Source organism: Salvia hispanica, chromosome 4 (genome assembly GCF_023119035.1).
Source record: "Salvia hispanica cultivar TCC Black 2014 chromosome 4, UniMelb_Shisp_WGS_1.0, whole genome shotgun sequence".
Lineage (NCBI taxonomy): Eukaryota > Viridiplantae > Streptophyta > Magnoliopsida > Lamiales > Lamiaceae > Salvia > Salvia hispanica.
The window spans coordinates 49,090,932-49,107,018 of record NC_062968.1 but is presented as its reverse complement, the minus strand read 5'-3'; the positions used below and the strand labels follow the sequence as shown (position 1 = coordinate 49,107,018).

Sequence of the window (16,087 nt, the reverse complement as noted above, 5' to 3'; positions counted from 1 at the left end):
TTTAGATGATTAGTTTGCCAACTACGGCACCGTTCCCGCCAAATTATATATCCCTCCCTCGACTGACAGGTAAATGAAAACGCTCTATTATCATACACCAAATTACTGCATAAGTCACTAAATTTGAGTAACTTTTTTTCAATTTCATAACTTTAATTCAATTATCTCATTTTATAATCTCAAAATTGAAGAAATTTATGTATATGTACCTATGGAAAATACTATGTGAACAAAACGTTCGGCTACTTAAATGTTAATCGTTTAATACACCTAGTCAATCATGTTTTAAATTTTACACATGTATATATCATCTCAATAAATTCATGCACAGTAGCACACCTATATTTTTCATCATTGTCAATTAAAAAAAAGAGTCGAAATTGTGATATAATTGGTCATTTTTAAAAAATAATTAACTGAAGAGTGAGATTATTTGTTTTACATTAATGAGTAAGTTGCATCATTGTTTCATCGGCCCGATGGATAGTCCTCTGATCCCAATCTTCCAGAGAGTTTGGTTTCGATAAAAATAAAGTTACCAATATTCACACTAAAAACACAGAACGAATCAAGAATCTGTCAATATCTATGCTTGTTAAGTGTATACAACTATAACATCATAAGATACAAACTATACATTATACATTCAGCTTTTGTGAATGCTGTGTAACCGAGGAAATAACTCTAGTAGTCTAGTGTATATCATCCCGTACATCATCTAAAGCTACGTGTTGCTACATTATTACAGAAAAACCTAAGCTCATACTCATCTGCTAGAATTTTTTCCCCAGCCCCATTCACCATCTAAAGCTATGTTTTGCTACATTTAAAGAAGCTTCTTTACCTTCTCCAGCTATGGCACTGGACATGGACAAACACCATCGCACAAGACATGGACAAGCACCATTTTCTCAACGTTTGCTTCACACATACTGCAAGAGAAGAAAACCTAGCATTGCCACCTTGTGCTGACTAGTCCCTATTCCATGGTTGCCCCCTCGCTGCAAGAAAAGCAGCCGCGTCCAGCTTTGTAAGAGCATGAACGAGAAATACAAACTTATACTAAAAAGAAATCTCAAAACAGGGAGGAACTTTTTCCATGTCTAGGATTCTGGATGGATGGTTGCGCCTGCTCGACTGATGCTCTTGGAGTTGGTGTCCCACTCTCGACGACGTCTTGTTGGGCATCTGAAGCCTGAGGAAGTAGATTGCCTCCAGTCCCTCTCGGAACAAGAAGTGGAGAGCTAAGGTAACTGTTTGAATTGGTTGCATTTTTCATCTCTTCCTTGATTTTACTGAACTCTTCTTCCAGTTCACCAACTCTCGACCTCATCCGTTCCATATCTACTTTTAGCACCTGGTTCTCGCGAACAACTGTTACCCATCCATCTTGACGGACACTTTGCCCAGCTGTTTCGTTAGGAATGGCCAGAGAAGCTGTAGGCGCACTTTCAGCATCGAGAACATTTAGGCAGCCAGCTAAGGCCGTCCGCAGCTGCATCTGCTCAAAGAACAGGACCTGTAGTACGACTCTGAGTGGGAGCCTCTCGTTTTGAGATGCGTGTGCACAAGCATCAATTGAGAGTTTCTGAAAATCAATAATGTTGCAAAGCTGCTCCCTCTCTTTATCTGAAAGCCAGGGATGTGCCTGCAGTTCATGATCATTTTTCAAGAAATACAAAAAAAAGATAATTTTCTTGTGTTGCAGTAGAAAAATAATTCCAAATCACAATATCTTAAAAGTAAAATGCAAATACCAAAAAGATCATAGAATCATGTCCAACTGCAATAAATAGATCATGGTACAGAAAATCAAAATCCTATTCTATGATCTTTAAAATGTTTAAATCGTCGAAAGAAACTCATTACCCAGTTTCATGGGGGGCAGCATAACACCTTTAAAAACGAACGATCTAGTCATCCAAATGAAACAAGATAAGACTTTCAGAAATGCTAGCGTACCAATCAACAAGATATGTGAACAGGGCATAAATTTTTTCTGGATAAACAAGAACAGATGAGATTTCTGACATTAATAAACACAAAGAAAACACAGAACAATGCCAAGGAGGTCATTCAGAATCAAACCTTAAAGTATATATCCAGTGCTCGGTATAGCCCATCGTGCAAAGATCTTGAAGATTCTGGCAACGCTTCTGCCAGTCCACGTAATTTTCCAGGTTTCAGGTTTACATCAGAAGCAACCTCTGCTGCATAATTATCTACCAATTTAGCAACTCTCATGAAACTCCCAGATAAGGGTGATGTATTAAGGTCGGTAGATAATGGAGATATTGAAGCTACATTAGACTCCGAAGATACAAAATGACGAATCATCCTTTCAACACAATCGGTGTTGTACAAATTATCAGAATCAGAATAATTAGGTATCAGTAGACCATCCAGGGTTGCCAAATCGAGCTGCACGCCTATTCTCCTTTCCAGAGAATCCCGATATGTATTGTTAACTCCCAAGATCAATGCAACACGCAAAAGTCCCAGCAGAAAACGGCAAAAAGATTTTCCTTGCTTCTCTGGCAGAAGTTTGATAACACTGTGCAAAAGAGCAACTTGATTAACATTGGCAGGAATCATGCTGAAACTAGTAACAGTCCTCGACAAACTACTCTGTCCTCCCTGCCATCGGCGGCCCAGTCCTGGAAGATACTTTTTACAATAGTACATTATGGCACGTACTAAGTTCTCCGGACTTATTCCTTTGGCTTCCAATGTCTGAATCAGCCTCTCAAATAACTTGACACAGAGATACGATACATCCTCAAACCACCAGTTAGATTCATTACTATGGATCTTTGCACCAGTATTTATCCCATTCCACAGAATGCTCCCTCCAGGACTCTGTAGGCTACCATACATCATCATAGGCCATCCGAACAATGAGGGATCTGTGCTGATCATTACAGACAACGCGTTAATACATTTACTTATAATTTGAAGTTTGTCGGCTCTTGGGATAACTAATTCACAGCTTTGGAGAGCCAAAACGCAATCCTTCCAATCTTTTAGGATATGCTTATGGAAATAACTTTTCGATTTGGACAATAAATTTTCTTCACCATAAACATCAGTCATCGAAAGATAATCTGCAGCACAATACAAAATTACTATGTTTTTGGGTGTGAACTCTAGCCTCCCACCATAGCAGAATTTTACTACTATGAAAAACGTGTCGGCACCACCAGGAAACTCTTCAAGATGAACTTGCAATGTCCTCTCAGTGGAACTTTCAGACTCTTCAACAATAGTTGCTATCTTCCCACACCTAGAAATAAGAGGAAACTGGAGCACATACACTTCTATTAGAGTCCAAATATAATATGGCACAGAAGAGAATGGTAATTCGAAGTCTAGGCTGCCAAAATGCTACACAAAATGCTAAAGAAATACACACAGATGTTTTAATAATCTTAGTTAGTAGTACTGTATAAGATTCTAGCATACAAACAAACAGAAAATATACCTAGTTTTCGTTGCACATCCAATGCCAACACATACGTAAGATACTTGTGAACAGCTTCAAAAAAAGAGAGAAAAAGATACCTTGTGGAGATGGAACTTCACTTCATCCACCACTACTGTTATATCACTTTGCAAACTTGAACTGCTGAACCTGATAAAAAAAGAAATCAAACTGAGAAATTTTCAAATCAAATAGCATGTTCTTAGAGAGAGAAAATGATACACAAGCTAATACAAGACTTATGTGATACAAATGAAAATGCAAGGCTAAGAACAACATATTTTATTATACTTGCCAGAGCCTTCAGCATTTCACTAATGTATGTAGCAGCACTGATTCACAACCTGGATTGCAATACCAGATCTGACGTGAATTAAATGGCTCAAGATCTGGGTCAGTTAAATTTTAGTACTAAAGCAATTTACAAATTCAACTGAGTGACAGTAGTTTCAGCAAAGTTTCACAAAACTTATGGATAAACAGGTGAAGGTAATCAATTTATGAAATAAACTAAAGCTCTAGACTGAGAGGTCCTTCTTAACCTGATATAATGGTTTATAGAGGAAGACCTGATTTGGTGATTAACTCATTCAATAGGATCAATACTGCCCACATGCACCTTTTAGCCGTAACACTCACTCAAATTGCATACCAACTAGCCTACACTTACGCTCTCCGTATGACATGCTATACATATCATTATTCAGCATGCCTGTATCCATTTGCCACTAGAATCATACTATCATCCGAATAACTACAAAAAAAGTCAACATCTTCATATATTTATACTCAACCAAGTAAACTGAAAGAAAGGGATAAGCTGAATCACATAGTTTCTAGTGAGGAATGTATACGGGTATGCTCAAACACACTAGACTGAACATTGTAAGTTAACAAAGGATGAAATTGACATAGTGCATACAATCTTATAGTTAGACCATTTGTTATCAGTGCCCCTTCCAAAAATCATAGAGACTAACCATTAGGAACAGTGCCACAATGCCATTGAATCAGTTGTGACTACCCCCTTACCTTTCTGGCTAAAATCTCAACAAAGTTAACAAGAACCTCATTTAGGGTCTACCATTACCTTAACCAGTGGGTAATAGCTGAAATAGGCACAGAGCCTTTGATTTAAAATGTGTCTGAACCTTTGCTACTTAGCATATCTACAGAGATGTTATGGATGTTTGGTCAGAGAAGGATAGAGAGCCAAAAATTGCGATTCTTTTGACAATCATAGAAGTTGGTGCTATAATTTAGTTAATAGTAGTATTTGGTAATAGTATAAAATATAACTAACTTGAGTTCATGCACGCTAATAACAATACAAAGAGAGCTACTCCTTCTGCCTGGGTGATTAGAAGCTCTCAGTGATCAAGGAAAAAATAATCGGAGAGAGAAAGAGAAAGAGAGAGTTACCAGTCATCTCCTTGGCGATGGAATCCGGAAGTTCTCCCAGGAGCCATCAGTCGGAGAAGGCTCTTCAATAAAACTCCTTTTCTTCTATTGAATTGAATTCAAATTCATTCCCCCCCTTCAAATAAAAATAAATGCAGAGGGCTCCTATCATTTCAATTTTGAGTTCACTTGAGAAACATGAGAGACCCTGATAATTTCACAGCTCAGCAAACCATTAATTAAGCACACATCCATAAATAATAAACCCTACCAAAACACAAGTGCAGGCCACCAACCTATCACAAGTCACAACCACAGATTGATAATTGATTGATCCCCGGTTTTTCTTTTAAAAAAACAAAAATGGAAAATAAGAAGACCCCGGTCTAATTTGGGGCATTATCATGGATAGCTAAAACAAGCAGCAATTATAACTCATAAAGACTCCACCTTTACAGCCCCGTTGTCTGTGTTTTGGTGCATGTGTGACATACTTTACTCCTAAAGACAGATCCCGAGAAGACAAGAATCAATTTGATTGTACAGTGGTGATATATTCCGTGGGTTGGAGAGCAAATAAAACAAAAGCAATCATATGTTGACATTGGGAAAACTGTTGTGTGACATGAGCCGATGTTGCCAAGTCGAAGAGAAATAGATTGAGGAAAGTGGCGTTTCTTTCTTGAAAAACACTCATTCAACTCACATTCTTCGGTTTTCAATACTCAATTTTTAACAAAAATCTGGGTTTAGACTCCCATTCTATCGCCTATGGCTTTTGATCCACTTAATAGAGTTTTGGCGTTTCTCAAGTTTTTTAAATTGGTGAAGATATTTGATCTCTACTATAAACTACTGTATACTATTTCCCTACACGAGTCATACATCATCAATAAAGCCATTGTATTATTTTTTCAAATCTCTTTATCCGTCATTAGAAGTCCTAATTTTTTGGTGGCATGAATTTTAAAAAATGTTAAGAAAAATAAGTGGAAAAAAAGTTAATTGAATATGAGTCTTACTTGTATATTTTGATTTCAAATAAAATGTTAGTAAAATGAATTAGTGGAACGTGAGACTCTAACATTTATGCTAAAAAAAGTGAATCGAGACTTCTATTTGCGGACGGAGTGAGTAATAATGGAGTAGTATATGAAATTTTTATAAATAAATATTTTTTAGACGGAGGGAGTAGAACATGGGAAAGTCTTAAAGTTTTTTTCATAGCACATGGAGTACTATTAAGAAAGAACAATAGAGGGAACAACCTGAATAAATAGAACTGATCAAATTTGTTCTTGAAACAAAAAAGATGTAAAAAGAAAAAAATCCAAAAATAAAAAGTATTTAAAACGAATTAAAATATTTGTAGAATGATTTTTTATTTTCATAAAACACTGTAAATATGTTTCACTAGATATCAAATTTGCGGTTGATTTATATATGTATTAGGTATGGTACAACGCTCCAAAACGTTGTTTCTTAATAGTATTTGGGGGGCCACCCAAATACTACAAGTTTTGCAAGTATCTTAAATCTAACAGCTCAAACCACTACAATCCAGTATAAACACCAAACTCCAAAACCAATTAAGTGTAGGTTAATCCAATTATATAATAAAATGAATTCATAGTTGCCCACCATTGACCTAATCAAACTACATACTAAGAGGAAAGGGAATCGTGCCAATCAATGCACATAAAAAATAGGTCTCTTTCGTTGTCTATCTCCTCTGGTATAAGGACTTCAATTTTCAATTCTCAGACAACTCTGTACACATACATGATACATATATTCATCTTCATTCATTCCAAACTGCAAAGCAACCAGTCAACCTCTTTCTCTCATTATCTATTAGGGGAGGAAGAGCAGCGGCGGCATCCATATAGACATCAACACTCATCCATGGCAACTGAGAATGTGCGGCCCCCTTTTTAAGTCACCATTCTGGTGAAGAACAATGTTATGCTGACTGATTTGGTTAATGTTTGCAGCTGACTATAATGACATTAAATGTTGATCTCCACTGCCCATACTGCTACAAGAAGCTAAGGAAAATTCTTTGCCATATTCCCCGTGAGTCTCTCACCAAATCCCTTGCTTCACTTCACATATATTCATTCTAGTGTTATGAATATAAATATTTCAGATTATAGCTAAATAATTATATACAATAACATGTAATTATATAGTATTAAGGAATTTAGTAGTATGAAAATATTAGTTTTTTATAATCCTTAAGTTGACACTTTTTTTTAATAGTTATAGATGTAGTTGATGCAAATGTCTTTCTAAGATAATTCTTTATGCCAAAACAGAAGTTATAGATCGAGTGTATGATATGAACGCAAATCAAGTGATGATCACGGTCGCAAGCTGCAATCCAGAGAAAATTCGTGACAAATTGTGTAGCAAGGGTCGTAAAGTTATAAAAAGTATCATCATGTAGTAGATCTGATCCTAAAGAGGAAGATCAAATCTTTCCACTACCAACTTTATCATCTCAAAAGGTCTATTCCTTCAATTCCAACTATGTTTCATTTTTTCATTTCATACATGTTGCTTGTATTTACTGTGTATTTAACCTTTGTATATACTTTGCTTGAGTTCTGACTTCTGAGTGAATGCAAAACATTTCCAATAAACAGATAAGTTCACAAACTAACCACTCTACTCAAATGGTTGCTCTATGTGTGTCAAACAGAAACTGTTGAGAATAAAGAATCACATTGTTGGGACCGATATTTTATTTCAAAGTGAGTATGTATTTGAAGGAAAAAAAATACTAATACATGATTATGTTAGGGAATGGTAACGTCTCAATTAAAAAAAAAAAAAAAAAAAAGTACTATTCCAAATTGAAATAGTATCTGTTAAATGCTAATGCACGAATTTCTGTCACTAAAATAAGAAAATCTAAGAAAAAATAGCAATATCAAACTAATATTGATTTTAACATTAATAGTACAAAGAATGGACTGAAAGGAAATTAATGACACATGATTACCAGATATAATACATATCTTCAAATACTAAACAGTATATTTACGAACAAACAAAAAGACCAAGGAAAAAGGACAAACATGTCCAATGAAACCTAAAATCTAAACAATAACAATATCAAAATTCGAGTGAAGGAGCATGCTTTAGTGATATCCAATTATCCATATCCGGCAGTGGTAAAAATAGCAATATTAATTAATGTTAAAGTCATAAAAGTAACAAGACACAACATCCTCCCTCCTCTCTTGTAGGCCTTAAAAAAATATTCTTGTAGATTTCCCCTCTATGATTTACTCGAATATGATACACTACTGCCCCAAAAGTAGATCCAACGTAACAAACCAACCCTATCTCCACATCCAACGTTTTAAGCTCTCATTTTTAGTACTATGACACATTAGACAAGAAACCATACAATGATCACTCCGAAACGAGACACGAAGGAAGCAGCAAATCTCATTTCATACTTCTTAACTTGCCACCGGCTTTGAAGTAGCCTTCTTTACAGCTTCTGCGTATGTTCGGTGTTGATATGTAAGAGTCGACTCGAGCAAGTCCCAAAGCGATGTCTTTGGGTTCCAACCTGAGATATACAGATAAAAGGTTAGGACAAGGGCATCTGTAAATTGAATTGAGTTTTTCCTAAAACAACAGTTCTCTACCAAGTTGTTTGTTGATTATGGTCATGTCAGGAATTCTCTTGTCACTATCATCGTATCCTTCACCATAAAATTCTTTGGAGCTTATATCAATCGTAGGTGTACTCAGTGAAGGTTCTTTACTAACCTTTGAGTAAACCTGCATGCAAGCATTAAACAGTAGATTTTCAGAAAATTATTCAAAGGTTACACACCGGAATAAAAAGAGGACAAGTGCACAAGAGGAAAGGCTCAACAGTTCAAAAACAAGTTGAATTTACCTGAGTCATCATTTCAGCAAGCTGCCTGACTGTAACTTCATTGTTAGGATTGCCAACGTTAAATATCTGACCATTAGCCCTGGATGGATTTTCCTGAAAATTCACTTAATTTAACAAATTTGCACATAAATGATGTACTAATACACAGAATTTGGAAGGCATAACTAAAACATACAATCATCAACAGGACAGCTTCAATGGCATCTTTGATGTAAACAAAAGTTCTCTGTGATTCACCACCATCGACAAGCTTCAGCGGTTCACGCCTTAAGAGGTTCTGGGGATACGAAAAACCAGCAATATGGAAAATGAGTCGAGTTCATAAGTCATAACAGTATATAATAGACAGAAAAGTCAAAAGAAAATCAGTATTAGTACATTGCTAAAGCAGGCAAGAACTCTAGGAACACCCTCACTTGGGCCATCAATCCCAGGTATAAAGTCCATCCTGGGTCCAATCCAGTTGAAGGGCCTCACAATTGTAAACTCAAGACCGTTTTCCGCCCCCTCGGCTGTAGCACAAGAATATAAGAATACAATAAATATGAAGCTTCATATTTTACTTAAGTCCCACAAAAATATAAACACACAGCTCACCATATATCAACCTTTCAACTAACTGCTTTGCACATGCATATGACCATCTCTGTTTCTCAATGGGGCCAAAGATGCAAGGGGAGGAATCTTCCGATAGAACATAGTAAGCAGGATCCTGATGCATCATGCAAGAAGATGGTGAATAATAAAAAAATCCAAACAGAAAAGAAATGTTCCCCTTGTTTATAACTTGATGGATCACAATACAAGAAGCAACTGTATAAATATAATTGGATATAATAGTAAACAATCAAGTGAGAAATGAGCTTACATGTGCATCTAGCTAAACAATGGTAATAGATTCAAAGCAAACGCTCACCTGCCGCAGTGGGCTATCTTTGGGTAAAAAGCAACCAATTGTTTTCCCATATACTTCACAAGTGGAGAAATGAATGAGGCGCTTTCCATTTTCCGAGCAGTATTTAATCTAAACCAGAGCAATCAATCAATTTCAAACTAGCAAGATTAATTTGGTTAAAGGTTTTTATGACAAATTAGAAAAACAAAAGTGCAAATCAGTTATGACACGCAAAGACTTACCACGGGGAGAGCATCAATGAAGTTGCTGTAGATCGTGTCAAGTGGGCGCGTATTGTAGTCTGCTGGAGTGCATATAGCAGCAAGATTTATGATCTAAGGTCAAAAATTGGAATTAACACATGGATTATATCTATTTAAACAATCAGTCAAGCTGAAAATCAGGAAAGAAATACATCAATAGATGGAGTAAATAAAAATCTATCGAGATCTTAGTAGACCACTCTAGATTTACTCCAGCAGCAGCACCTAATTTCACTTCAATTAATTACGATTATCAGATACTCCATTCCTACATTGGAAGCGAATTCCAGTTCAATGTCGCTATCTTAAACCGAAAAAAAACGAAAAAGGAAAAGGAACTTGAACAACAGGAGATGCAAGATCCTACTTAAGCACAGGCTAAAACTAAACCTCGAGAACATAACATAAAAGTGGAGAGAAACAAAAATTACAAGATCCGCCATCCGAATGAGGCCTTCGAGGCGAGAATCGTTCTTAATGTTGAGGCGGTGGAACTGGATGCGATCAGCCCAGGGCAGCGACGACGGCTCGAGGAGGTGTTTGATCTTGTCGCTGTAGACATCCACCGCCAGAACCTTGTGCGGCGTCTCGGCCATCAGCTTCTCGCAGAGGTGCGAGCCGATGAAGCCGCCGGCACCGATCATGCATATGGTGATCGGCTTAATCGGATTTCCGTCGAGATCTACTCTGGCGCTCGCCATTATTTACACCGACAGTTTCTTCGGCGCTGATCGAGATGAATTGGATGATTGTTAATAGAGCGAGAGAATGTTAGGGGTTTAAGCGCAAATGATTAATGGATTTGGGTTGATTCGGAAGAGATGTGGTATTTAAAGGTGGGAACGGAGGGAGGTGGCGTTTTGTTTTGCCGTTAGATATTATTGACTTCACTCTCACTCTCACTCTCACTCTCACTCTTCAACTGCTATTCCACAAAAATTTGGTGAGCTCGATCATTTATGAAGTACTCCCTCCGTTCCATAGTTATGAAGGCGTTTTTTTTCAGCACGAAGATTAAGAAAAATCGTGTTAGGTGAGTTAAGTAAAGGAAAAAAAATAGAAAATGAAAAAGATAGATAGATGAAGAGAAAAAAAAGTAAGAAATAGTAAAGTACGTGTGGAAAAATGTGTTGCTTAAAAGAGAAATGACTCTATTACTATAGAACGTACCAAAATAAAATGACTCTATTACTATGGAACGGATGGAGTATCAATTTTATCAGATGTTACCTTTAAATATTGAAAGGATTATATTGATTGTATATCTGTATATCAATGCGGTAAATCATTGTCGGATATCTACTAGTATTGTGTATTTAACTTTTGATGGATAATTACATCACACATGCAAAATGTTTTATAAATGTTTCAAGTTAGTACAATAAGTTGTAAGTTTATATAAATTATACAAAATGTTTAATTAGTGTTTCATATTGATACATTCCATCTAAATTAGTTTAACACCGTTAGGCCCTTCTTGGTATGGTGGAGTGGAATGACATTCCTATCTCCATTCGATCCTTTGCTTGGTAAATATTTTTATTAAGAATCATCATTCCTTTTGGAATGGCCATTCCATTCCACATGGGAATACCCATTCCATCCATTTAGCTAAGGAATGGTCATTCTATTTTCCTTTCTTCTTATTTTAAAATTTAACAAAATTATATATATATTATTTTATATTATATTTAAATTTAATATCACCACAATTTACAATAGAATTAAAATTTAAATTATTTAAATAATTGAAAAATCCACATACACACACTACACACATTTCACACACTACACACATTTCACACACTACACCCACTACACACAGTTCACATACTACACACACTACACCCACTACACACATTTCACACACTACACCCACTACACACAGTTCACATACTACACACACTACACCCACTACACACATTTCACACACTACACCCACTACACACAGTTCACATACTACACACACTTCACACATTTCACACACTACACACATTTTCACACACTCCACACATTTCACACAATACACGCACTACACACATTTCACACACTACACACAATACACAAATTCAAAAATAAGATGCTTGAAATGTGTGAAATGTGTGTAGTGTATTAAATGTGTGTAGTGTGTGAAATGTGTGTATTGTGTAAAGTATGTGTAGTGTGTGAAATGTGTGTAATTGTGTGAAATGTGTGCAGTTTGTGAAATGTGTGTCTTGTGTGAAATATGTGTAGTGTGTGTAGTGCATGAAATATGCGAAATGTGTGTAGTGTATTAAATGTGTGAAATGTGTGTAGTGTGTGAAATGTGTAAAGTGTGTGAAATGCGTGTAGTGTGTGCAGTGTGTGAAGTGTGTGAAATGTGTGTAATGTTTTTTTTGGTCGAATCAACATATTAATTATTCATATTCCATTCCATTCCATTTCTGTATTAATTTGTAAATATTAAACATAGGAATGGAATCAATCAAGGAATAACAATTTCATTCCTTGTGCTTACCAAGCAAAAGAATGGAATGGAATTGTCATTTCATTCCCACCTTCATTCCGTTCTCATCTCCATTCCATTCCCTCCTTGTTCCATTTCATCCACTAGTAGGGCCTTAGTTTTCTTACTATTTTGCATTGTTTGTATGGATTAGGACAAGTGAAAGTTCGCAGAGCGAGTCTCACTACGTTTTACATATATCTTCACAGGCATTATTCGGGAAGCTGCAGCAACTGGCCGCGGTGGCGGGAGACAATTTGGCGGTGTCATTCTGGAACCTCTCTGGTGGCTTAATTTGCTCTCTTGGTCAGAGCTTTCTCGTAGCCGTGCTCTCCTCGAACTCCACTCCCTTCGGCTATTCTGCTTCGACCGGTATCTCACCCCTTTCCGGGCGGTGACACCTCTTCTCCTATCATCGCTTGGCTCCAGTTTGTATCTTCTACTGCGACATCTATCGTCTGCTCAGCCGGGGTAGCCGGTGCGTCCGTAACATTCTATTGGAAAAGAGAAGATACGAAGGGTTCTACTGGCCATGTTAACGAGGAGGAATTCTGGGATGTTATGGAGCACGAGTCAGCTCCTCTCCGCCCAGTCAGATTGTAGAAGATAACATGGGAACACCGAACACAAATGGTGAAATGGAGATACCATTTGTGTCACATATTTCCTCACTCTAAGAAATATTGGCCAAGTTTGACTCGGTATGAGTTTTAAGAAATGTGAAAAAAAATGAATTGAAAAAATTAGTGGAACAAGGGTTACACATTTACATACTCCTAGTTTTATAGTAATGTGAGGGTAAAATTTTATTGGAAAGTGGGGTCATATACCAAAAATAGAAAAAAAATAAAGTGAACAATTTTTTACGGACGGACTAAAATGACAAAATCGGACAACATTTCACAGACGGAGAAAGTATTAAATTTCCAAAAACGAGTCTCACTTCTCATAATCCATACAAATAAATGTCACCGATGAGAACACAAATGACAATATATTCATGAACATGGAACCAACTGCAACTCTCAGAATACTATAATTTAATGATACATCTAGAGCATATTAATACATATATATACATTCAATGAGGAGGAACAAATTTCCCATTATCAAACTGAACGCAGTAAAACATAGTGAATATGATGAATTTAACATACTTAGATATAAGAAAACTAACGGTATTAATCTAATTTAGACAGGATGCATCAATATAAAACACTAATAATTTTTTTTTATATGATATATGTAAACTTAAAATTTTTTGTACTAATTTGAAACATTGATAAAACATTTTGTATGTCTAGTGTTATTCGATTAAATGTATACCAGCTTTTATCACTAAGATTGCAAGACAATACAGCATCGGTTTTGGGGTCAATCTTACTAGGGTTGAAATTTTTTGGGATTAAAATTTTTTAATCTAATTTAAATACGAAACCTAATATTCGAACGGAACCAAAATGAATTTTTTTTATTTTTAGTTCGCTTCGAATATATAAAAAAGTCAAATAAATAAAAAAATTTAAACTATTTTTTAAAATATTATAATATACTATTAACATGCAAGTACTAATTAAAGTATAAGCTAAAAGTTAAATTTAACAATTTGCAAAACAATTTTTTACATCATTTTTCACCGTTGAAATATATAGTATATAATATAGCATACAATTGTCATTCTTTGATTTGGTTCAAATTTTATTATTCGGTTTTAACTTTTTGGGTTTCGATTTATCCGGATTTTGATTTAATTAAATTTTATATTTTAGAAAAAATTGATTTTTGGTTTCTATTTAGTTTTGGCAATAAACTGAATTCAAAATTCAATCGTCGCTGTGTTGGAGTATATTAAAGTTTTAAGTGTACTACTAATTTGAAAAAAAATTGATAGAGGGAAGAAGAGAAGGAAAGAAGAAGATGGATTACAATTTAGGAGCATTAAAACTGATGTGCGCGCAACTGAAAAACGCCCGCCAAACGCCGTCACAGAACGCCTTCAGTCTCGGTGGCATCCTCTTCCAACGCGCTTGGATTCAGGTTTAATTTTATGGTGCAGCTCCATTTACATTTGCAATGCCAAATCCTAAATCAGCTGATTTTCAGGGGGTTTTAGTCTCCGTACCTTCGGCATCCGAGGATGGTGAGAGCGGCCGGTTCCTTCTAGACGACGGCACCGGTGTCATTGAACTATTGCTCTCCCGCGACCGCCAATGGGAATCTGGTCTGCTTTCTTCATTTTTATTTTTAATTTTGCTTTACTCTCTTATAAATAAGTCATGAATTTGCTTCTTTGCTGCGTGTTTGTTTCGATTAGGGATGTACCTAATGGTGATTGGAGCGTATAATGTCCGCGCAGGTGATCTTCCATTTATTAAGGTAAAAATTTAACTCTCCATTTTACTTTTTTCTTTACTGAGTAGCTGGTTTAGTTCTTTTGTCCTTACAGCATCTTAGTGTAAAACACAGCACAAATCACAGGATCCTTAGATTAAATGGTTGTAATATGCTACATTATTATACTAAAAATTTACATTATTAGCCGAGGTACATTATTAGACTGGAAATGTACATTATTATCCGAGCTACATTATTAGGCTAAAAATCTACATTATTAGATGACACGTGACATTAATCTGACCGTCACAAGATCAAGTGGATTGCAAGTGTTTTGAGTTTTACTTATACTCAGTGTTTTGATATGAATACATCCCTATGTAAATATGCTTTTGAAAGTAACTGCTGTAGATGATTGTTGGTCTTTGTTGCAAATTCTGGTTGAAAATTAGTGTTCTTTGTTTCTGATCCATACAATCTAGATTTCGGTCAAGTAAAAATATGCATAGAGGGTCAATGGGTGCAGTGGTAGGTTGTTAATTTCAGACCTAAAAAGCTAATGCTTGGTAAGCTCTACTTTCTTTAACTTAGTATTGGTTGCAATGCTGTCCAAGTGAACTGAGGGAGGGATATTGCTACCACACTAATACATTGTGATAATATTATTCCTTTTTGGAGGGAAGATGAGCAATACGAATTTGTTAAATCCTTTTTAAAAGATAAGATGGAAAACAAGGGACAAATTTAAAGGGTGAATATACTCCTGTTCGGCTGTCCCCCATTTACCTCAAAGCAAACGTAACCTTGGTATATTTGTTTGCAATATATGTTATCATACTCTAGGGTTAGTATCTGCCTCACTGCATTCGCACCCTTAAACGAGGGCAGTGCATCGATTCCTTATGTGATGAACAACCATGTTTCTTGATGCTCGTTGTAATTCATTTCTTGAAAGAGCTTTGAACTTTGGGCTAACAAATGTGATATGGCCGGTTTCACAGGTTCACAAAATTGTTGATCTTTCACCATTTCCAGACAGGGAATCAATGTGGTATCTGGAAGTCATTGAAGCTTTCAAACTGTTTTATGAACCATTATTTCAAGAATGATGCCAGAGTAGGAGAGATATTGACCCCTTCTTTGTTGTCAGTGTATGCTATTGTATATTCCATTTTTCACCTGGGTTTTGACCCATGTCTTTACTTCTTCTGAGAAGGGAGTTTTGAATTGAACCTAGAATTCATCTCAGTTTTTATATGCAAGAATTTGCTTCAGTTAAAGGCGCCTTAAAGATGATTATTTA

General features: G+C 35.9%; 3 protein-coding genes and 1 long non-coding RNA gene across 5 annotated transcripts; 2 read left to right on the top strand and 2 right to left on the bottom strand.

Annotated features, from left to right (window-relative positions):
• Positions 1 to 559: 559 nt before the first annotated feature.
• LOC125185168 (BTB/POZ domain-containing protein At3g44820-like) lies at positions 560 to 5,678 on the bottom strand. Of its 2 annotated transcripts, none has more exons than XM_048081664.1 (6): positions 5,179 to 5,678; positions 4,904 to 5,090; positions 3,562 to 3,631; positions 2,089 to 3,300; positions 1,093 to 1,648; positions 560 to 1,001 (listed from the first exon to the last, which is right to left on the bottom strand). In XM_048081664.1, exons 2-6 carry the CDS (start codon positions 4,948 to 4,950, stop codon positions 973 to 975), a joined length of 1,914 nt encoding a protein of 637 aa, XP_047937621.1. In that variant the 5' UTR covers positions 4,951 to 5,090; positions 5,179 to 5,678; the 3' UTR covers positions 560 to 972. The 2 variants fall into 2 exon arrangements, with proteins under 2 accessions (XP_047937621.1, XP_047937622.1); XM_048081665.1 differs by having other exon boundaries at positions 4,904 to 5,018; positions 5,333 to 5,678.
• A 973-nt stretch (positions 5,679 to 6,651) lies between these two features.
• Positions 6,652 to 7,495, top strand: LOC125217804. Its single transcript, XR_007175815.1, has 3 exons — positions 6,652 to 6,802; positions 6,877 to 6,958; positions 7,201 to 7,495. It is a non-coding gene; the product is annotated as an uncharacterized LOC125217804 (long non-coding RNA).
• A 564-nt stretch (positions 7,496 to 8,059) lies between these two features.
• On the bottom strand, positions 8,060 to 10,845 carry LOC125185158 (UDP-D-apiose/UDP-D-xylose synthase 2). The gene is made up of 9 exons (XM_048081651.1): positions 10,394 to 10,845; positions 9,942 to 10,034; positions 9,721 to 9,828; positions 9,402 to 9,516; positions 9,183 to 9,316; positions 8,980 to 9,081; positions 8,805 to 8,897; positions 8,548 to 8,683; positions 8,060 to 8,468 (listed from the first exon to the last, which is right to left on the bottom strand). Exons 1-9 carry the CDS (start codon positions 10,661 to 10,663, stop codon positions 8,356 to 8,358), a joined length of 1,164 nt encoding a protein of 387 aa, XP_047937608.1. The 5' UTR covers positions 10,664 to 10,845; the 3' UTR covers positions 8,060 to 8,355.
• Positions 10,846 to 14,305: 3,460 nt separating this feature from the next.
• Positions 14,306 to 16,032, top strand: LOC125217561. The gene is made up of 4 exons (XM_048119078.1): positions 14,306 to 14,487; positions 14,554 to 14,671; positions 14,765 to 14,826; positions 15,786 to 16,032. The coding sequence occupies exons 1-4, from the start codon at positions 14,368 to 14,370 to the stop codon at positions 15,891 to 15,893; spliced, it is 408 nt and encodes a 135-aa protein (XP_047975035.1). The 5' UTR covers positions 14,306 to 14,367; the 3' UTR covers positions 15,894 to 16,032.
• Positions 16,033 to 16,087: the final 55 nt, after the last annotated feature.

What these genes read in the sequence shown, in the direction of transcription:
- LOC125217561 (XM_048119078.1), top strand. Translation starts at nt 14,368, where the DNA reads ATGGATTACAATTTAGGAGCATTAAAACTGATGTGCGCGCAACTGAAA. An exon ending in TCCAACGCGCTTGGATTCAG is followed by an intron (nt 14,488 to 14,553) that starts GTTTAATTTTAT and finishes GCTGATTTTCAG; the next exon opens with GGGGTTTTAGTCTCCGTACC. An exon ending in CGACCGCCAATGGGAATCTG is followed by an intron (nt 14,672 to 14,764) that starts GTCTGCTTTCTT and finishes TGTTTCGATTAG; the next exon opens with GGATGTACCTAATGGTGATT.
- LOC125185168 (XM_048081664.1), bottom strand. Translation starts at nt 4,950, where the DNA reads ATGGCTCCTGGGAGAACTTCCGGATTCCATCGCCAAGGAGATGACTG. An exon ending in TGAAGTTCCATCTCCACAAG is followed by an intron (nt 3,301 to 3,561) that starts GTATCTTTTTCT and finishes TATGTGCTCCAG; the next exon opens with TTTCCTCTTATTTCTAGGTG. An exon ending in GAATCCTAGACATGGAAAAA is followed by an intron (nt 1,002 to 1,092) that starts GTTCCTCCCTGT and finishes CTTTTCTTGCAG; the next exon opens with CGAGGGGGCAACCATGGAAT.
- LOC125185158 (XM_048081651.1), bottom strand. Translation starts at nt 10,663, where the DNA reads ATGGCGAGCGCCAGAGTAGATCTCGACGGAAATCCGATTAAGCCGATC. An exon ending in TCATTGATGCTCTCCCCGTG is followed by an intron (nt 9,829 to 9,941) that starts GTAAGTCTTTGC and finishes GCTCTGGTTTAG; the next exon opens with ATTAAATACTGCTCGGAAAA. An exon ending in TTGCTGAAATGATGACTCAG is followed by an intron (nt 8,684 to 8,804) that starts GTAAATTCAACT and finishes GCTTGCATGCAG; the next exon opens with GTTTACTCAAAGGTTAGTAA.